The sequence below is a fragment of the Telopea speciosissima genome, chromosome 10 (assembly GCF_018873765.1).
Source record: "Telopea speciosissima isolate NSW1024214 ecotype Mountain lineage chromosome 10, Tspe_v1, whole genome shotgun sequence".
NCBI lineage: Eukaryota > Viridiplantae > Streptophyta > Magnoliopsida > Proteales > Proteaceae > Telopea > Telopea speciosissima.
Genome location: NC_057925.1, coordinates 4,200,343 through 4,223,026, shown reverse-complemented (window position 1 = coordinate 4,223,026; position 22,684 = coordinate 4,200,343). Strand labels below are relative to the sequence as shown.

The 22,684-nt window shown below is 39.1% G+C and overlaps 1 protein-coding gene across 1 annotated transcript in view; it reads right to left on the bottom strand.

The window, feature by feature from the left end:
- Window positions 1-955: 955 nt before the first annotated feature.
- LOC122642279 (putative disease resistance protein RGA1) overlaps window positions 956-22,684 on the bottom strand; it is a 30,360-nt gene continuing 8,631 nt past the window's right edge. Inside the window, exons 2-5 of the mRNA XM_043835720.1 lie at window positions 3,433-6,537; window positions 3,035-3,114; window positions 1,344-1,402; window positions 956-1,232 (exon numbers count right to left, since the gene is read on the bottom strand). Of these exons, the coding sequence (XP_043691655.1) occupies window positions 956-1,232; window positions 1,344-1,402; window positions 3,035-3,114; window positions 3,433-6,537 (3,521 nt within the window). The remainder of the gene's footprint in view (window positions 1,233-1,343; window positions 1,403-3,034; window positions 3,115-3,432; window positions 6,538-22,684) is intronic.

The window sequence follows — 22,684 nt, the reverse complement described above, 5'->3', positions numbered from 1 at the left end:
TCCCATAAGGAAATAGCAACTGACATCCTGGCAGTTTATTCAACAAGGCCTACTAAAGTATATGTGCTAAATCAAGAATTGCATATACTTTCATAGCTCTACGTTTAAGAATCTCTAAAACATACCTGTACAAAATAAACATGATTTTTCTGGATCATAAATCAAAACATATTTTCTTCCAAATTCATTTTTGGGTGAAAGAAAAGGAAATATCCATGTGGTAACATGAACTCAAGTTTTAGATGCAGATATTGCAATCTAATTCAAAAAAAGAAAAAAATAGAGGAAACACCATAACAGATCAGCAAGTGGTATCAAACGAAAAGCAAAGACAGAACCAAAAACAAGTGCTTCAATGATTACCTGCATACCGGACACAAGAGAACCAGCCAAGAAACCTGACAGAGACTCCAGACTGAATATCGTGCCAACAGTGAGGTGTGTCAACATGACCAAGGCACCTGATGGATCATTTCCTTGATGGAGGCATCTGTGGAAATCTTCACACAAGTTGCGTAATCAGGCTTGGCAAGGACTTCCATCAAACCTGGGATGGTGTTGGACTGTCTGCGCACCTCCACAACCATCTTCAAGGCTGCACTTCCTAGTCCCACACTCTTCATGGTCATGGCTGAGAACCAGTACGGGAGTATTGCTCCAACCATCAACTCAATGAAGACCTTTGGAGAGAGCACACCTACGGTTGTAATAGATGCACGACTCACAAAGAAACCAAAGGGTATGAGGGACACCAGGGAAGCTAACCAAATAGCAAAGCCCTAAGAAAACATTGAAAATGGAACACCAATAACAAATTACAATTAAACAATAACACCAAAAGGAAGGCTACAATTAAATAACAGCAGACAGAGTGGTATGGATAAAGGCAGAAATTATACTACCTTCCAATAGCAGCAGCGATGTTCCTCGCAGCATCAAGGGCATCAGGTCTCTTTCAGATCCTGTCACTCATGCCGGCCATCTCAGCAATGCCTCTAGTGTTGTCACTGATGGGTCCATAAGCATCAATGGCCAATCCAATAGCAGTGGTGCCCAGCATTCCTAGAGCAGCCACTGCAATATCATACATGGCAGCAAAACTGAAACCTACATATATACAGATTGCAATGGCAAAAATGGGAATAATGACAGACTTGTGTCCCAAAGCAAGCCCAAAGATGACATTTGTACCAGCTCCAGTTCTGCAGGAATCTTTCACATCTTGAACGGGGCTGCAAAAACATGATTAGACATTAGTGTTATAACAGAAACTACTTAAAAATAGAAGAAGAGAGATCGAAATGCATACAACTCAAAACACGTATGCATTGCTGGTGTAATACTCTGTTACAAACCCAAGAATGTGTGCCCTAGAACAACGACGACACAGAGGAATAATTTCCTGCAAACCAAAATCAATGTCATTAACTGCAAATCTGCATACAAAATAAATTTCTAGTATTAAGAACACCTCGGAGAATCATATAACAAACAAATGAGCAGGATTTGTGATGTTGCTTAACAGTTCTTCAACCTTCTGAGATCCAAAATTGAAGATTGTGAAGGATGATGGGAGCACAAGCACAACTAAAGAAGGAGATGCACACAACAGATATCTGGTCATTTATTTGTTGTATACTTGTATTCATATCTCTCCCTCATAGTTATAATGTATGGGGATGAAGGAGATATACACAACAGATCCAAGTTAAACTAACTCTCTAATACATCAGAGGAAAAGAGAGGGGGAGAGGGGTGAGAATCTGACCTTTAAAAGCACAAAGAAGAGGAAGAGACTCAACCGTAAGTAAATTGGTTCTTGTGGTAGATCTAAATGATTCAGCATAAAGCACAAAACCTTCACAATCATATTAGGAAGCCTGACAAAATGTTAAAAACAACTGAAATTCAATAGCTCATTAGAAACGAGAAATTTAAAAAGAAACACTTTGTGCATGAGCCTTGAACATTGGGTTTCATCTGGCCCATTGCTATAGAGCCATTAGTCTTGTATTGCAACAAAGCATTTCGTTATTCAAAAACAAGGAGAAATCCCATTGGGTATGAGGCATCCTATGGACAGGCTATGACCATTGGGTTCCCTCTGTTTCTTCTCAATCAATGAAACATAAGCAAGTAGAAAACCTTTCGGGTACGAGGCGTCCTACGGACAGGCTATGATGATGGAATCGGACTCTGGGACTTATTGAGCAGCGGAACTTGCACGATGAATACATCTTGGACACAGGCTACAATGAGTAAATCCGACTTCCGGAGAAGGGTTCCCGAAGAATAGAGAACGATGAAGGGAGAGAATAATAATGGGAAAGGGTTCCTGAACCAAAGAAGTTTATCATATAACAAAGCTAAACAAACATAAATCACATCATGAACACTGGTTATACCAACGAATTTATAAACAGATAAATTTAAAGAAAATAAAACCAGGGGGAGGGGATAACATTCATGTTTGTTTTTTTGTGGAAAGGGGATAACATTCATGTTACCCTAAACGAAACCCTTCAACTCCACCAAATTCGAATAGAATAGGAACTCTTTATTTCTTTTACTCATAATAGGAGTAAATTAGGGTCCGTTTTTAACATGAAACTCTTCAAGAGATGAAATTGCACAAAGAAAGAGAAGACCATAATTTAAGGTTACATGAATTGAACGGCAATTCCATCCTAAGAATCGGTTATAACAATACCTGTGCATGCTAACAGTTTGAAATGACCAAGCTCTGCCGATATTTGCGAGTATCGACTGAATAGTAAGGAGAGTAATAAATACACCTGCTCATAGGATAAAAGGGGAAAAAATGAGGCTACCAACAGCTGAGGGATTAAGAAAACCACGACAATCATACAATCACAATAAATCCCAAATTAATTTAATTCCATGTACCCAGAAATCCAGGACTACTTCATTTGAATAGCAAATATATATTTTTTTAAATACCATATCTTTTCCTCTCTCTTTTTCCCCCTAAGACAATGAAATCGGGAAGGTAAGAAGGAAACAAATTATTCACCTTGGACAGAGTCTCTACAATTGTATCCAATATATGCCGGCTCTGCCGATCATAGTACTCGTCGACAGTGAGCTTCCAACCTGGATCATTATGCGAATGCGGAACCACAAAACCTTCAGCTTCTCTGTATCCCACTCATCGCCCCTGTAATTCACCCTCCAACCCTGCTTCCAGGGCCCTCCATCCAGCACCATTCAGTAATTAATAAATGCGAAACTACACATTTAATTGGCCATCGATTTCAATGTTTTGAATGTGTTTAATCTTATGCCACTCCTCGCCACTTCCCCTGGTGCATCTTTCTTTGAGAAGGGGACAAGTTTCAATAGTCAACCACTCAAGTGCGGTGAAGCATCGCAGTCCTTCCTCCTCTTTTGGAAGATATTTTAGAATAATACACTCTCCAAGACCCAACATTCGAAGCGAAGAAAGGTTGCCAAGCCACTCTGGCAGAGCTGTGAGACTATGAAACACATGTATTCCCAATGCTTGTAATTGTGTTAAACTCTGAAGTTGCTCAGGAAGAGACGTAAGCTTAGACCAGCCAAAAATATGTAACCATCGAAGGGAGGGCAAGTATTGGAGAGGCTCCAAGTCGGGAAAAGACTCCAGATCCGATGAAAACCCACCAATGCTCAACACTTCAATGGTGCAGAGGGTGTGTAGACCCTCTGGTAATCGAGTGATTTTTTCATTTCTTAGAAAATAAAATTTCCGAATAGAGTGCTGCAGACCTCGTAGATCTGGCAATGACGTCAGAGAAGGGCAATCATTTACCTGCAATAGTTCAAGTGATGATGATGGGAGGATTACCTGCACTTGCACACCCTCTTCTAGTTCTTCCTCCTCACTTGGCCTTGGCCTCCTAATAATTGCTTCAAGGTTGGGGCATTTCTCAATATGCAATTCTTGGATATTGTTGTGCAGTAGTAATCCGTTGGGCAAAAACTTAAGCTCTGGCACTTCAACTATTTCTAGTCTGCTAAGAGAGGGAACCTCCACGACTAAACTTAGCAAGATGCCATTACTTCTTATGATTTGGAGTAGTTTAAGAGAAGGAAACCGACTGGGCATGGTCACCAACTTGGGGCAATCATGTACAAATATCCTCTCAAGACGAGGAAAGGAATGGAATGATAATAATAATGAGCCTTGTTGTGCTAGTGGTTCCCTCCATTCTTCTAAGCTGGGCAACTGTTCGAGGGAAAGCTCTTCCAATGAAGGGAATAATGCTGTTGTTGTAGTAGTAGTAGTAGTAAGGGAATAAACTAATAATTGATAGAACTCACTGCCAAGACTCTTCATCCTTTTCACTCCTTTTAGATGAAGAAGCTTAAGAGATGGTAGCCGTCCAAGTGGGGGGATACGCTCCAATCTCTCGCAGTTTTCTAGAAAGAGTCTCACCAAGTTAGGGAGAAATGAGTCACACCCAGTACTTATCATCCATCCAGGTAAATTTTCACCTCCAAAGTTTGCGATTGCCAATTCTTTCAGATTCGAATGAGGTCGAAGACCTTCCAGTACATGATCATCTTCATCAACAATGGTAGTTTTTTTATTCTCATTTCCCATTAACATAGAAGAAGAACTACTACTATCATGATCACCACCCCAATTAACACGACGACTTCCCCATGATAAATACAACGCAACAAGCTTTTCTTTTCCCATTAAATTTGCCTCCACTGCTTCACCTCTACTTCTCACGTTCTCAAGACTGTAGATATTTAAAATTCCTCCAAGGTCCAGGCGTTGCAACTCTTTGATACGCTTCCCCCTTTTTTGGCCCACAACAAATGTCGATAATTCATTAAGGCAGGTTAATCTTCCCATCTCGATTGGCATTTGACTCGAACATCCATCATTTCTAAAATTCAAAAGGTGCCTCAAGTTCACCAGTTTTCTCATATCTTGAGGAAGCTCTTTTAGAGGACAAACTTTAAGATTTAGTGTCAGCAAATTGTAAAGGCTGGTGATAGATGCAGGTAATGCTTCAATTGGATTGAAACTAAGGTCTAGGTACCTTAAGTGTTTCAACTTCTTAATGGAGGATGGTAACTCTTTAATTCCACAATTAGATAAATCTAGAACACGTAAATGCTTGAATTTTCTGAACAGAATATCAAGGACATTGCTGCAAATGGAAGTTCCAGTAGTTCCCATGCATTCCAAATGCAACGACCGCAACTTTCTTGCCGTACATAAGCCTTCTTGAATCTTTTTTATGTCACCATCCATACCCAACAATCTCAAATGAAGAACATTAGAGTTGTATTTCAACTCTTCAACCCCAACATGTACATTGTCAAACCTTGAAAGAGAATGTGCCAAATCAAAAACAACATCATGCATCTTGAACGTCTCTATTTCACCTAAATCATCATTCTCGGCGTCTTGGAAGAATGAATTGCACAACAAATAGTTGACGTAATCCTTTCCAATATCTTCCATTAATGGCCTACCTCCTATGGATGGTTGGAGGAACCCTAATGCCATCCATTGTCGGATTAAATAATATTTGAAGATATGAACACCCTTTGGAAATATCGAACAATATAAGAAACATTGTTTCAAAGGTGATGGCAAGTGATCATAGCTCAATTTTAGTGCAGGAAGGATTCCATCTTTATCCATAGGTAAAGCCCAAATCCCACTATTCTTTATTGATAACCACTCTTGTTCATCTTTCTTGATATGCATCAAGCCTCCTAGTGTTTTTGCCGCTAATGGCACACCTCGACACTTTTTCACAATTTCTTTCCCTATTGTCACCATATTTGGAGTCTCTTCAGCCCCTCCATTCCCAAAAGCTTTATTCTTGAGAATAGACCAACAACTACCTTCTGATAAGTTTTCAAGGTGGTATGTAGCAAGTGTGCCTATCATTGATGCAACTTCAACAATACGAGTGGTAGCAATGATTTTGCTACCTCTTGCACCAATTTTTAATGAAGACATAAGCATATCCCATTGCTCTGTATCTTCATTCCATACATCATCCAGTACAAGTAAAAACCGCTTCTCACTCAACTGATCTTTAAGATTCCGCTGTATCACATCAGTAAATGAAAATTGACATGTTCCATTGGTAACAGATTCTATGATGTTTGTCAATATTTGCTTGGAATCAAAATCTTTAGAGACATGGACCCATATTCTTTTATCAAAATACTTGACTACAAGATCATCATTGTAGACAAGTTTAGCAAGTGTGGTCTTTCCAAGACCACCCATTCCAACTATGGGAAGGACTGAAAGAATAGCTTGATTATCGACAGAGCCAGTTAACATGGTTACTATCTCTGACTTGTCAACATCCCTTCCAACAACCTCGGACTCATCCACATAAGAGAATGTCTCTATGGGCATAGTGGTCTTTCTATTTTGAAGATTTGTGGGTATAGATAAGCTCACAAAATTGAATGAATCCATGACTCTTTTAATTTCATCAAACTTCTTGTTTATATTCTGGATCTTGTGAGCCATCTTTAACTTAAAAGCAAATGAAATTGAATGCAATAAGAATTTGCTCACCTGCAGCCTTGTGGTTTGATAACCAAACTCATCCAAAACGTCTTCAGCATCATATGCTAAATCTTTAAGCCTTTTCAGAAATAGTCTCACAGTCTCCTTTTCTTCTTGTTGTTTTTCAGCATCTTGTAGTAATGCTTGGATAGCAGTCACAGTGAGTGCCAACTTGTCCAGCTCTTCCTTCACATTCCATAAAAGGCTAATCTCATCGGTTGCCATGGAGCTCAGTTTCTTCAGGATCTCACCCACACCATGGACAAGAATTGTTGATTCAACCATCTTTCTCTCTCTCTCTCTCTCTCCTACTCTGGTTTCCTCAACTCTTGCAAGAGAATGGGACTCAGAAGAGGTAAAGAAACCAAACACAAAGGATTGAGACATAATGTTATAACTTATAAGTCAACTGACGGAGACGTGGAGAGAAGTGGGGTTCACGAATATATGCCCGTGAAGCCCCACACGGATTTGACAGATTCCTTAAGAGCCATTCTTGATCCATCTCCTGCTATACAACCGTTTTTTTAGGACCAAATTGCCCAAATTTAAAGTTTGGAAAACGAAAATACCCTGCTATCTCCTCACCGATACTAGCTCCTCGACCCCCACTCTCCGGTTGCCATCTCCTCGACCTTCCACCCTTGCTCTCCGCTCACCGCTGCTACTCCTCCGGTAAACCCTCTCTCTCTCTCTCTCTCTCTCCCCAAACCCTTCAATCTCTAGGAAGTTTCTTCGCTTTCATCGCATAACAATAGTAGCAAAAACTCGTCAATGGAATCGGACATTTTGGCCTCGGTGAGAAGAAGCCAAAATGCATTGTGAACACGTTCATCATCATTTTGGCCCCAAATGTAATATGCATTGTGAACACGAACAAGTTCAGTGAGAAGATGGTACGTACTGAGGACAGAGAGGTCCTCGGGCAAGGGGTGAGGTGGTCTTTTCACACCTCATTGTGTCTAAAGCTGCACATGTAGTCTGGGCAAGGTGGTGGACAAGAGCCGAGTCTTGATTTCCTGTGGGAACTCGCTGTCATTAATCACCTCGAGAAATAAAGGGTGGGGGGTTCAAGGAGATAGCAGCGGTTCGCAAGAGATTTGAGAAATGTGGTAATTGAAAGGGTTGGAGGATTTAGGGTAATTTTGTCTTTCTTTTGTTTTAATCTATTTAGGTATAGAGGGTAATTTAGTAACTTTATGTTTTCTATTAGTTAGGTAACAATGAGGTAACTCGGAGGACTAACTCAGAAGATTTTGAAGATGAAGGGGTATAAATGAAAACAAGCCATAGTTGAAGGGGTGTCCATATATTTTCCCCAAAACAAAAAGTCTTTTTTAACGAGAACGACTCACAGTTGTTCATATGGAATCCAGCTTGTAGGACCCACATGAAGTTGATTCCATCAGACCGAATGTGAGCCGTTCTCATATGTGAACATGAACCCAACTCTTATTTAAGGGCCATTCTAAGTCTAATTGGTTATGCATTTTTCTACCCTTAAGTGCATCTCATCATCCATGGGTGTGGACCCGACACGGATTTGAGAGTCTTAATTGAGGGTCATTAGGTATATAGGTCCCTCGTCATTGACTGGACCACTGGACCACCGGTGTGCCAAAATACTAAAAAAACAAAAAATCTCAAATAAGGGGAAGCGTTTTCTGTCTGAGAGTGTATACTCCCATTTGGTATATTTAAAGCCAGGGCAAGCATGTCATTACATAGAGGGAGGACAGAGATTGACACAATGGTCGGGGGCATAGGGTATGCTCCCGAACAGAGTTCTTTTTCCCCCCTCAAATAATATCTTGTAGGGATGGATAATTCATCGAGAATTGCCACTTTGTAACAGTAAACAAGGGTAGAGCAGTTTAAAATGGATCAAAAGTATGACCAGACAAAATTTCATATGTGAGAATGCCTAGCATGAACTCTTTTGGCTTGAGCAATTTTTTGCAGGAGTATTGAACAATAAACAATATAGACCTGCTTTGATATCCAACAAAAGAGTGAATAGATTTTGGTATAGGTTTCTATAATTTGAAATTATTTCTGTAAATTTACAGCTTTAGTGGGTTTGACTTCATATTTTTGATAATTATTATTTTACTGGTTATAGTAAATTGCAGATTACCATTGCTTTAACTAAATATAAGGCTGTACCCAGTGCACAAGGCTCCCGCAGCTGCGGAGTTTGGGGAGAATCATAATGTACATAATCTTACCCTTGCTTTCACCGAGAGGCTGTTCCAGACTCGAATCCGTGATCACTTGATCACAATTTTATTATTTGTCAAGAACTATTGAAATATCCCTGATTAGTGCTCAATAACAGTATAATATCTTATTATAGTGGACATACCATTGCTTATTCATGTCAGCAAGTAACCAATTGTTTTCTGTCTCTAGAGAAACTATTATAAATTCTAAACAGATTAGTTGATTCACAACTGTTCCTCTGACATACCAATGCTAGCATTGCAATACTTTGTTGCTTATAATCTTTTTTTATAAATTTATCATCATATTATTATCGTTTGCTAACTTTCATAACCTAAATGTAATGCATCCATGTATCTAACAAAATCTCCAGAGAAGCATTATTATTGATAAAAAAACACTTGGTTTTATTAATACTATGGCCATATTGAATTTGAACTTTCTTAAAGGGATTTTATTATTAACACCCCTTAAAGTGTCAAATAATTTATAATTTTACCTTTTAGTATCACTCATATTTTTTCAAGAGGATAAATCTTGTTAATCAGGTATCTAGGAGCTCATAGTTTGGAAATAACTAATCATTATTTTTGTCAATTGCTTCATAAATATTAACCAAATGAGTAACTCTCTGTACCTAATTGTGTTCACTAGCTACTATGTCACATTTCCATTCGTGTTGGGGTAGGCTGTCTTGTATTCCGTCGCATGGGTCTGTGGATTGATTCCGACAAGCTTGATGGCTTGTGGGTCATATGGTTATTTATATGAAGTATAAATTTATATGATTTGCTATAAATTTGTAGCGAGAGATTTTCTTCTTTGTAACTGATCAGAAGTCACGAGGACGAGTGGCTGTAACTCTATAATCCTACTTTCCATTGTTGGTGAAGCAATTCTCATCTCACTGTGGACATAGACAATCTCACTGAACCACGTAAATCTTTATGTGCAGATGTGTAATTGTTCGTTTGCAATTTCCATTAGTTTTTGCACAATCCATAGCAAGAGGCTTATGAAGAAGAGCTAATCACATTTCAGTGAGTTCCAGCTAACTCATTATAGGTTCGTAGAAGATGCAGCATCCATGGGAACTTAAGATACAAAATGCTAAAATCATTTTCCCCTTGTTGTAATTGATTCTTTAAATGGAATTAAGGATGGGTTTTTGACCCTAAGATCCAATGTATTGAGACCTAAGATTTCCCATGGAACTGATATGTAAATCGAGCTGCTCCATAGTTCTAGTAGACCACTTAATGCATAGCAAGTTAACGGACAGATTTCATTCGTAATCTCATCCAAGGATTTGAGAAGCTTTTGATATGAAACCTGCCAAAGGGAAGAAAAATTAAATGCAAGTTTGTAAATAATGAATCTGTGCTCTCAAAATTAGATAGTAACTAATGATCTAGGGTAAAGTTAATCCACCAAAAACCCAACAGCCTGCCATAGTACAAAATATCTTCTGCACATTGAAATTGGAGAAGCGGCAAACCTGTTAAAAAGCTGCACATTTACAAAGGAGGAAACTTGACTGAATGTCTTCCTTATATGATTATATCAAGGACCTGCACATCTCAGAAAATAATTACAAAGTGCTTAGGAATAACCTTTTGTAAACCATCTGTAAAATAGTAGATGAATGAAGAGTGCCACTTACATAATTCTCACACATTGTAGCTACGGTGTGATCCAGGCTTCCTACAATGCTTTGCCAGTGTATCCTCTTATTGATCTGTCTCTTTCTAATCTTGGTACCTGCAGTTGCAGTTGAGAATTTATTGGTAGGTAGATTCAGTGCTTTTCCATTTATAAATTCACGCTTATACAAATGCTCACTTGTATGCACAGGTTCAAGAATGGAGTGATCTCTTTCTTCAAACTGTCTTGAACATCACATATATTTTCTCAACACATGCGGTTAGATGTTGCTTAAATAGGAGGGAAGGTTATTGAGCTTCAACTATTGATTGAAAATATGGTTTTCCTACCATTCCACTGAGCCTGAGGAGGGATGAATGAAGGCCCTGAGATAAAAAGTTTAGACCATATTAATTTTGCTATCCATTATTTTCTGGTCTAAAAATGAATTTGAAAAGATAGTACTAGAGTGTTTTTACTTGGCCATTCTACCAAACAGGGTGGTGGGTGAGGTCCAAGCATGCTCTGAAGCTTTTTTTTTTGGTGTGCTGCTTGCCTTGAGCGTATGTACAAGAAACATTAAGTGTCAATGTTGTAATACATATCTTCTATTTGTCAATTAATGTTAATACCATATTCGATAGGCTCATAATAGGGAAAAGTACTACCTCAATAGTCCGATCAAATATGTTTGTCTTGTCTGCTTCAAATGATCTCTGTTGTAGAAGTGCTTTATAGACAATACAGCACTGGTTGATGTGTTCCAATTCATGTAAAGATTCCCTACATGTTGGTCTGAATGCATACTTGCTGCCTGTCTGTTAAGAGATTTTCGTTTTCTTAGGGTAGTTGAAGTAGACACTGGGTCCTGAAAACAAATTTACTCATTATAAATAAACTGCAAGTTGATTAAGCTTCATCATCAGTAAGTAATCCTTTTTCTCTGGAGAAAATTCATTTTTATAGTAATACATGTACTTTTTTTCCGCTAAAGATCATTTGTATTAAAGAATGTAATACATACATATACCTTTATCATCTTGTGCTCTTCCATTATTCAAGAACCTTCAACATGATAAAGTCAGCCATTGAACTAAATATAAAGCATAGTAAGTCTTATCATAAAAAGCAGCTGGACCATGAATGCACCTTCTGGCTGCATCTGTTCAGTAGAAACTATTTGCTGCACAGCAACCGGTGCCTGATGGCGGAGAAGCTCATTTTCAGACTCCAACTTTGCAATCTTGTCCTTTAGGCTTAATAGAAATGAAGCTATAAGAATATTGCAACATTGGTTCTCTTTGAACCATAAGATTCAAGTTGGGACTTGGGAACCTTATTGTAATCACTACCGAGTATAGCTTAGAACTTCCAAGCTTCATTAACTAAGCTAAACTAGGTGAAAAAATATTACTGAACTGACATGACTCAGTCCAATTTAGACTTGTTCAAAGAAAAATATGATGCACTACTATTTCTCTCCTAGCATGTTTCTTGAAATTTTCCTGCAGTGATTGATTTTTCAAGCAGATTCAAGAACGCTGACATCAGAATAAAGTTTTTTCCTGGTTTTGAAACCCTGTTTTCAACATGGACATGGGATAGCATTTCAGTTTATCTACAACCTTTGTTGTAATCTCACATGTTCACTTCATCAGAGATCTCATCATTTGTTGATACAACCAAAGATTGCTAACATAGAACTTGATTCTCAGATTCCAAGTTAGACTAGTTCAATTCTGGTCTGAAGTAAGGCAAACATAAGAACTAGTATCATAAAAGATTCAATTTGACTAGAAATTTATGGATTCTAGTTAAGTACCGCTCAATAATGTCTTGAAACTGGGAGATTTTGAATGTTATTCCTCTGCTTCATCAAGCCTTGCTTCAGTCACCTTCTTGACCTTGGCATACTTTATTTCAAATTCTTCAACCAATCTTTTTCAACTCGCTTAATTTTCCCTGTATAGTTGGAATCCATATTTGGTTAGCATAGAAAGATTGATTTCTAGAGAATAGAAGCTGCAGTTGCTGGAGCTGTTACCTCCAGTTACTCAATGTGATTTGTCAGGAACTTCTTTAATGACAGGGGATGCTTTGTAATTTCTTGCACCTGATCATTTACCAAATCAACTGAAGGAGACCATTGTCATTTAAGGTGTCTTGTACTCAAAGTCTCAAACACCATCTTGGCCAATTTAAAATACAAAGCCTGATAACACTTAACCAAATCATTATAAATTAAGAACCACTGGATTCAGCACTTATATTTAGTACAGATGACATGGACTTAGGCCAAACAAACTCTAATTATATTACTACTAAGCCATATAAGTATGTCCTAAGGAAGACTACAAGACTCATATCTGACAAGTCTCTAAAGCATTAAGTTGGTTGAACAAACTGAAAAAGATGGTACCTTCATATGCATTTCAAAATCTAATCGCCATGTTAGCTCTTCAACCCATTTTTTCACCTTATCCTTAGCTTCATTAAGCGCGCTTGTGTCTCTAGCAGCCTGCATTGGAAAATGTCCTAGTACAACTGTTAATCTCTAAGCTTTGCTAAACGATTTTTTCTCCATATGACCATGAGGTTTTGGTTCGTTACCAAAACCCACCGAAACTTTGGACCCTCAGAAAAATATGGCGGAAAAGTAACAACAAACTCTCCTTCATTTTTTTCGTTCTTCAGTTACAATTGCAAAATCAATACAAATCCTTAAAAAAATAAGAAATCTTTTTTTCTTTCCATTACAATAATTAACCCTCAATAAACAATTACAAATGGCACAACTATGAACAAAAAAGAAAAGGGTAAAACAACCAAAGATGACGAAAAAAACAATTCTCTAGCAGTTCCGACTTGTTCAAGCTTCATTAACTGTTAGCAATCCATATGCCAAAACATTTTTCCGTTGAGATATATTTTTAGATGCTCAGCACCTAGAAAAATATAAGATGGGTGCTAATCTTAGTGTATTCATGTTTATTACTTTCAATGGAACTGCGAGTAAATCGAGCTGCTCTATAGTTCTATTAGACCACTTAATGCATAGCAAGTTACAGGACAGATTTTATTCGTGATCTCATCCAAGGATTTGTGAGGCTTTTATGTGAAACCAGCCAAAGGGAAGAAAAGAATTAAAAAAAAAATCAAGCATGTAAATAAAGAATCTTTATACTCTAAATTAGTTAGTAACTATTGATCCAGGGTCAATTAACATACCAGAAATCCAACAGTCCGCCTTATGACCTGTAGTTCATCCTATGAGGATCCAGCATACTGCGACACATCCAAAAAAATTTAAGTATCTTGTATCACACCACCCCCTAATTTTTGTCTTGACATCCAATAGTTTTTTCTGGCAAACTCATACCTGGATTTTTGCTTTAGAGCACCACTGCTCCAATTCTTGCAAGCCTGCTTTCATATATTCTCTGTTGTAAATGAACAACAATCTTGGAGAAGCAGTAAACTGAAGAAAGAAACCATAAATTTGTGTCATTTAAATGAATTTAAAAAAAAATTAAAGGTCACATGCTTGATTTCTTTCTAGTTGCTTTAGAATGTCTAAATCACTTAAAAAAGATATTTTGTACTTAAATTGGAGAAGCTACAAACCTGTTAAAAAGCTACACATTTATGAAAGAGAACAACCAACTTCAAGTCTTCCTTATGGTTATGTCAGGGACCTACACATCTCAAAAATAATCACAAGGTGGTTAGAGAGTCCCCTTTTGGAACCATCTGTAAAATAGTAGATGAATGAAGAGTCCTACTTACATAATTCTCAGACATTGTGGCTATAATGCAATCAAGGCTTCCGACAATACTTTGCCAGTGTATGCTTGGTGCTTGTTCGTTTGCAACTATATTTGATTGAAATTTTTTGGAGGATCCTCTTATTGATATGGCTCTTGCTGATCTTGGTGCCTGTAGTTGCAGTTGAGAATTTAGTCTTAAGTAGATTCAGTCCTGTTCCATTTATTGATTCATGTTTATACAAATGCTTACCTATATGCATAGGTACAAGAGTGTACTGATCTCTTTCTTCAAACTGTCACAGATCATTCCATATATTTTCTCAACACATGTAGTTAGATGTTGCTCAAACAGGAGGGAAGGGTTTTTAGCTTCAACTCTTGATTGGAAATCTGTTTTGCCTACCATTCCACTGTACCCACTTGAAATCCTCATGCATGAGGGGGATGAATAGAGGCCCTAAGAAAAAACATTTAGAGCATCTTAATTTTGATATTCATTAGTTTTTGGTACTGAATAAATGAATTTGTAAAGATAGTACAAGAGAGCTTTTACTTGTGTCATTCTACAAAACAGGATGGTGGGTGAGGTCAGAGCATGATATGAAGCTTTTCTTGGTGTGCTGCTTGCCTTGAGCGTATTTTGTACAAGAAAGTTATTGAGAGCCAATAGGCAAGGTCATTGATGTTTTCTTGATTATGTAGGGAATTATACAGGAAAGCACTCCCACATGTCAAACCCAGTTCATCAGTCAAAATAGATACATTTACTGGATCACTTAATGTAGAATATCAATAACATATTCGATAGGCTCGTAACAGAGGAAAAAAGTAGTACCTTGATAGATGACTGGATTACATGAATTATCCAATCAAATATGCTTGTGTAGTCTGCCTCAAATGATTTTCACTGTAGAAGTGCTTTATAGACAATACATGTCACGCCCCCATCCCAACAAGGGATAAAATACATTATAAGGGGTGACTAGGACGACGCTTGTCATCCTACTAAACTGCCAGGATCACTGACACAGTGTCCCAACGCACAGTCATAACTAATATTAAAACAATATAATATCAGAGTGCGGAAAGGGAAATATTACATTCCAAATGATCACTAGTTTTGCGGAAGCGTATAAAATTAATAGTTACAAGATGATCAAAGCCTAGATGATAAATACTGTAGTTAATCCATTTTTCATTACCATCTAATAATGATCAACAAGGGTATAACAAGAAATGTTTATACATGGGCCTACGCCCTAAAATAAACAAAAGGGGAACAAGTCCCTAGAATTCTCACGGCCCGTAGGCACAATTGTCACAAGGACACCCGCTGCCATGTTCCTCTAACACGCCTTCCGCTCCTCCGCACTGCATCATAATCTAAAAATTGTGTACACGAGGGGTTAGCTCTCCACCGAGCCAATGAGGGGATGGGGATGCACAAACACACAATTCACATAGTCCAACGATGCATGCATATGTTAAGTAAATTTTTCACCTAACATCACAACTAAGTCAATGGCATATGCTATCGTGACAACTCGAGACACTGGGGTCACTTAACTTATCGCCACAATGAAACCTCAATTGTCACCGGGACCTACGCCGATCGAAGCCTCCAAGACCACTCAGTGCGTGCACTCGATAACCAATACTACCATGATCGGCCTCTCCCACCTCCACGAATCCGTGTATCGCGATTACCCAACACCTAAACCCCGTTGGTAAGGGTCGTAGCATAAGGGTGTAAAATCCTAGCCACGACTACATGCAAGTCCTATCGTCCCGAGAGGTAATCCGGCGCATCAACTTTTCATCCGGGTTTAGCGCCGGTTACAAGACGGCACGGCGCGCATGATTCAACATGACATTCAACATAATTTCTTCATAAATATATATATTATCCGGGGCTTGCACCGGCACCCACCGCACCGAGACCCATCAAAGTAAAGCATCTCTAATTAACATCATAACATTCATATATAAAAGTATGCAATATGCGCAAGCATGCTTAATAATTTATAATGATGACATAATATACAATGCAATAATAATATCAAGCCCAAACAACCAAACCCACTCACAATATGTGTTATGCCCCGATGTTATGAGTTGTCGCTGAAATCAAGTAACACGTCACAAGATGAAAACTTTAAACCTAAATAAAGAGTGAAAATAGGGTTAATTAAGTAAAGGGACGGATCCCCAAAAGGTCTCCCATTAATCATTTAAGTATAAGGTTTCGAGTGAAGTGGTTGCGGGTGTGGTTTCATGCCCAAATTTCGCAACCGAGATGTAAATCCTAGGAGACCCGGGGCCCGGACGCTTTTAGTCAAGGTCGGATGCGGATGTGGTTTCTAAAACTGAATCCGAGTGTAAATCCTAGGAAACCAGGGGCCCAGAAGTTTTAGTCAAGGTCGGATGCGGATGTGGTTTCGTAAAATCGAACTGAGTGTAAACCGAGCTTCACAGGGGCCTTTTCAGGGAGGTAATTTCAGGGTGGTTTCTTGCGTGCCGAAACCACATGTAAATCCTAGCTAACCAGGGGGCTTAGGATAGTTTTAGTCAAGGTCGGTTGCGGTGTGGTTTGAAAATCAATCCGGAGCGTAAACCACATACCGCAGACCAAAATCAAGGGTTTCTCACTAGGATTCATTTTCCAAGGGGTTTAAAGGTAGGAGGCTTCAGAAAGCTTCCTCCCAGTCCATTAGGGTTAAGACCTCATTAGGTCCATGTAATCCCACGGATTTAAGAGAAAACAAAGAGAACCTAAATTAGGACATAATATGGTAGAAACCTTAAATTTCTTAAATGGAAAGAGATTACTTAGGCTTAGGGCTTGTAATGGAGTGAAATAACTCCACCATAATCTAGGTTTAGAGGTTCCATCGATTCCTTAGGTTCCAAGAGAACCCTGTCGAATTTCTCCCATTTCCCAAACCCCAAAACCCAAAATAGAAGAAAAGAGATGGGATTGAATGGCTTACCCACCCCAAGGTAGAAGGCTCCATGTTGAGGCTCCAAGTGATCTTCAAACCTCCAACCAAGATTCTCCACCCTTCTTCCTCCTTTTCTCCTTCCTTCTTTCTTCTTTCCTTCTTTCTTCTTTCTTCTTTCTCCTTTCTCTCCTCTTTCTCTCTTCCACGATTTAGGTTAGATGGGAGAAGAAATGAAAATGAATCCTTCTCCCCCCTTTGTCTTATTTATAGAAAATGGGCTGGGTCCTTTAAGTTAAATGGGTCAAATAGTTAAATGGGTGGATCCAAGATAAATGGGTCATTAGGCGAATGGGTAGTTTAAGTTAAATGGGTCAAGAGGGCTTAATGGGTTGACCCATGGTCTTATTTAGGGTACAGGAATGGGTTAACCCATCTTTGGGTCAAATAGAGTCAAATGGGCCCTCGAGTTGAATGGGCCTCTTAACTAAATGGGCCCGCCCATAGGTTTCAAATAGAAAAGAACCCACTGGGATGGGTCCATCCACCACGGGATTATAAGCCCATCACACGCTCCCAAATAAGGGGGACCCACAAATAGAATATTCCCAACTCAACTAAAATAGCCCTAAGGTCTAAATTACCCGCACTTCGAGGGCATCGAGGAAAAGGGTAAATAAATAAAATTAAGGGCTAGAACTTACTATTTCCTTTGCACAAGGGGCAATGGTAAGCCCGTATCATGGTCAATAATTTAATCGGGTTTGACCACCAGCCGAGAACAGCTTCACCAAGACGCGGGCGTGATAACCACACGTCACGGGGAAAAATAAAAATTAATTATGATCCGGGGTGCGGGTATAACATCCTCCCCACTTACAAGAAATTTCGTCCCCGAAATTTGAGGCGCTAGGGTCTCAGTGAGAAGGGTGCTGGATAACAACATCCCAAGTCACCCACATCAACTAAGTCAAAGGTCGGGTCAAGATGAGGCAGCGCTTACGCGGCACAAAGTCGTTCCACAATTCTCTTTTCCTTGGTCGCATTACTACACAAGGTGTTCACAATAACCCTAAAAACAGGGTTCCAACTACTAAGTTAAGTCTCAAGGAACGAGTTCCCTAAATCTTCCGGATCAAGATACCATTCTAGCCTTCACTACTCGGTCACTGGGTTACAGGATTTAACCTCGTCCATGTCCCAACATAGGGTTCACATTCTAAAGGCTTTCACATCTGGTCGTTCATTACCTAACCCAACTTTAGAATGATTCGGAATATCATGGAATCTCCTATTGTTCACTCCCAAAGACGAGGGGACGATTTGCGATCCATTACCCCATTCATATCTCGTGCTGGAGAAGGTCTTGCTACATCCTTCGCTTTAACTTTCACAACCTTTAAACCTATAACACGCTTATCCCACAGAAAGAGTCCACATCGGTCCTCTTTAGAGAACCAACAACCTTTACTAGCTTTTGTCCAAGTCAACTCTTCAAGCAGTCTCCATAATTTAACCTATCCGGTCATTAAATTCATCATTCATTACCCTAAGGTTTGGTCAACCAAGGTCGTGGCACCAACTAGTTACACAAATAAGGTCGATGTAAGGTCATACTTGTAGTACCGGAGAATCACTCTAGTCACACAAGTCCAAGGTTCAAGGGATATCTATATATATTTATCACACCAATATGTAGGCATAGATTCAATAATTACATTCAATCCCTATGGACATATTTGTCATCTAATCAATCCACTGCAATGTAGTTCTGTGCACGGTTCACTAAGTCTTTTTTTTTTTTGGAAAGTCAAATCACGTGTAGGACTTTCTACGAGTCTAAACAAGGTTTGATGGACCAAGCAAAGTTCAAATAGAGTCGTCACTAGCTTGAGGTGTTATGAATGACTTCCAAATACACGTGACCTTCTAGGCTTACTCGAAATAAACCAGTCTATTACTTTCCTTTCCTACGCACCCCATCGAGGGTCTCTACCCGTATAGGTTTAGGTTTCTCTATCCATAAGGTTCGGTCTTTAAATTCATAGGATCGAAGGTCTTTATCCTCAAAGGTAACTCTTCTTCCTTTATGTAAGAGAGGAGTCACAGCGTTACCAATGCCTCGCTACTTTTTATTAGTGGCCCAATCGGGTACAAGTCCTAACCTCTTTCAATTCAAGGTATTGACTAGACTTAGGTGGTTCCCACAAATGGGTCACACAACGGGGTGTCCGATCTAGGGTATAGGCACATAATCATCACATATAAGTGTAGTCAAAGGTCTCCAAAACAAGCTAAAAATCCTAAAAGAAATCGGGTGGACTCACGAGCGACGCCGCACTCGGGGCGCATTCATGGCCCCTCCGCGAAAATAGGAGAGCGGACTAACGGCGGATGTGGAATGCGAATCCATTCGTTTGTCCAATCTCAAAAGTCTCAATGGTCGAGAGGGTTTAAGTCAAACGGATTTACGGACGGATGCGTGAGTGTGGATCCGCTCGTTGATCCGCATGCATTTATAATGATAATTTCAAGTTTTATGCAGAGCGGATTCACGATAAGTGGATTCGCTCGCTCGCTCATTGCAAAATTTAACATAACGAGCCGCGAGTTTTAAAACTCACTTTTGGCTCCAAAGAAAGGAATATAACCGCAGGGAGAAAAAGCTCTCAGGGACTTCCGTTCAAGCTTCCTCGGTTTTCTTGTAATCTTAAGCCTCAAGGTTTAACTCTCACTTGTTCAAGATATGGCTTTCTTCCCATTCCTACTTTCTTTTCTTGGATTTGGGATGAATCATTTCAAGTCAGTGATCATGTCTTGACTTTGCTTGTAATACCATGACCATGTACACCAAATCCATGCCAAACCGATTGAACTAGGGTTTTTGGGTGTAAATCAAGTCCTATTTGATCGATGGCACTAAGTTGTTGGATCCTTGTTTGATTATGCATCTTTTATAAACTTTCAAGTCTTTAAAGCATTTTAGAGATTATCACTATGCTGTCATGTCTAGTTGAATTTTACTTGGATTATGCCGGTTTTGGTTATAGTAAATCATCAATTCACAATATTTTGGGAAAACTCTCCAAGTTCAAATCTAATTCTTTTACATGCCATAAAATCTCATAGAAAATTATCACATTGTCTTATCTTCAAGCATATTCTCTTGTATACATGATCGTTAATAAAAATCCTTAGAATCTTTCCTCTTTTCTTCAAATAAATAATTCTTGTCTCTTGTTGAGGTATTTTCATCCAATAACTTGCTTGTTTCATATTCGTTGGGATGTAAAGTAGCCAAAAGTATATGTTGTTCACATTGATCTCATTATTCACGTCCACGCACTAGGGATTTCACACGGATTTCACATGTGCATTGATCTTATTCATTTCTCTTCACTCCAAACATCTTCCTATGGTTATCATGTCTCATTTCCCTTATATGCTCTTGTCACAATACCATTTCCACATCTTGTATACATTTCACTTCTATACTTTTATTTGTCAAGCATAAAGCTTAAGTTACCGGGGTAAGATATGCCACAAGAGGGGCGAGGAAACATCAAATAGAGGTAATAAAAGCCTAACATAGGTTGGTTCATCAAGATAGGCAAGAAAATCCTTTCGGTACGGGCGGTTTTAGGTGTGGTTTCATGAAGTTGCAACCACAAAATCCGAGCTTCACGTAACCAATTTTGTTATTAGAAATTCACGGATTCTCGCCGGTTTCACAAAATCAATCCACGGATGAAACCGCACGCCCAAAAATTAAAATTTTAAAACCCACGACTTAGAGGTTTATTTCCCTCCTTCAAAACACAACTCTAATACATTTGAAGAACCAAAAGCCGCGATCGTTCTTGCTCTCACTTCCTCCTCGGTGGATTTTAGTGCTCCAAATTACTCCTCAACAACATCCAATCGCATTCGGGTAAGATCTCTCTCTCTCCCATTGATTTCTCTCAAGGAGAAACCCCAAAATCGATTTCAGGTTTATAAAACTTGGGGTTTTGTTTCCTTTTGCTTGGTAGGTTACTCACAACCTAATCTTAACCATTTTCTCATCATAAGCAACCTATACAAGGGCTTGCATACAATCTTGGCATCTAACTCAAGGATTTAGGTTGATTTTGGAAAAACCAAAACCTACTCGAATTTTCCTCTTCTCTTTTGCACGTATGAATCGGTCTTACTAGATAGGGCTTAGTTTACATCCTTTGAGTTGTCACAAGCCAACTTTACTTATTTCTCAAGATTCAAACTTCCAATCACAAAATCTGAAATTTTTTTCAAGCTCAAGGCAGCTCCATGATCGAACAAGTCTACTTCTTGTTTGAACTTACTACTTTGTATAAAATATCATGTCCCAGTATAATATGACCATGAATCTTCATGAATCTTCATTATTTATCATGTCATTCACATAATGGCCATGCCTTTCCTTTTCCCTAACTTCTTAGATCACAATTGGATAAAATCAAAAATTTCTAGCCTAAGAATCCTGCTGAAATTTAATTTGCTTTGGAAGGAAAATCAAGGACTAGGTTTTGAACTTCACAACCTTACATTGATCATCTACTTAGGCCTTAGCATTCAAGGTACAAATTTGCTATCAATCTTGCTTTTAGCTGCAGTTAAAACAATCAATGGCTCCAAGAACACAAAGCGTAATGCGTTGAACAAGTTGCACCAACCGTCCTAGATCCACTATGGTTTCAAAAGATAGAGGACCCGAGCTTTACCCGACTACTTCCGCTTTAAAAAATATAGTGGAAGGGCGGGATGTAGTGTTGGATGATCTCAAAGCTTCCATGGTGGGGCGAGATTCGAGGCATCAGGGTGGACCAACATTCTCAACCTTCCCGAACCATACTACCTACAACTCATTTACCATTCTATACAAATCGACACCGAGAACCCGGCATACGTAATTATCGGGTTGTTTCATGTGTCAAGGGGGTTCCTATAGCCTTCATTGCAAAGCTTGGCCGGGCGTTATCAACGTGTCCATCGAGGAGCAAGGACCTATTGTTCACTTAAGGAATCCCTATACCTTAACTGCAGTGGAGGTATCGACATTCTCGATGGCCATCAAAGGCTGAACTCGCGAGCGGTGGATGGCTTCGATGAGGTCACGAAGCACTCTCCAATCGACTTGGCGCCTGTAGAGGTATCGAGAGAGGGGTAGATGACATCGGCTGCTTTCGTCGCGATGGTGGCGGCGGTGCAATGTCTAATCAATTTTCTCTCAACAATTAAAGTTATCCCGGATCGCTTCTTATAGTTCTTTCTTAGGATGAACAACTCGGGAACTTTTAGAAATGGTAGACTTGTATATTTAATCGAGATGAACAGAATCAAATGTTTTGAGTCGGAACAGATGAGATCTTGCATTTCGAGTTGAGAAAGACACAGATTCGCCAAGCAGAGAATCTGAACAATCATGGTGTTTAGATAAGTATCTTTTGATTGAGCGGATAGAATCATGTCTTTGTTGGAATAGATGAAATCACTGAATGTTGAAATGGGAAGGATATGATCCTCCCAAGAAG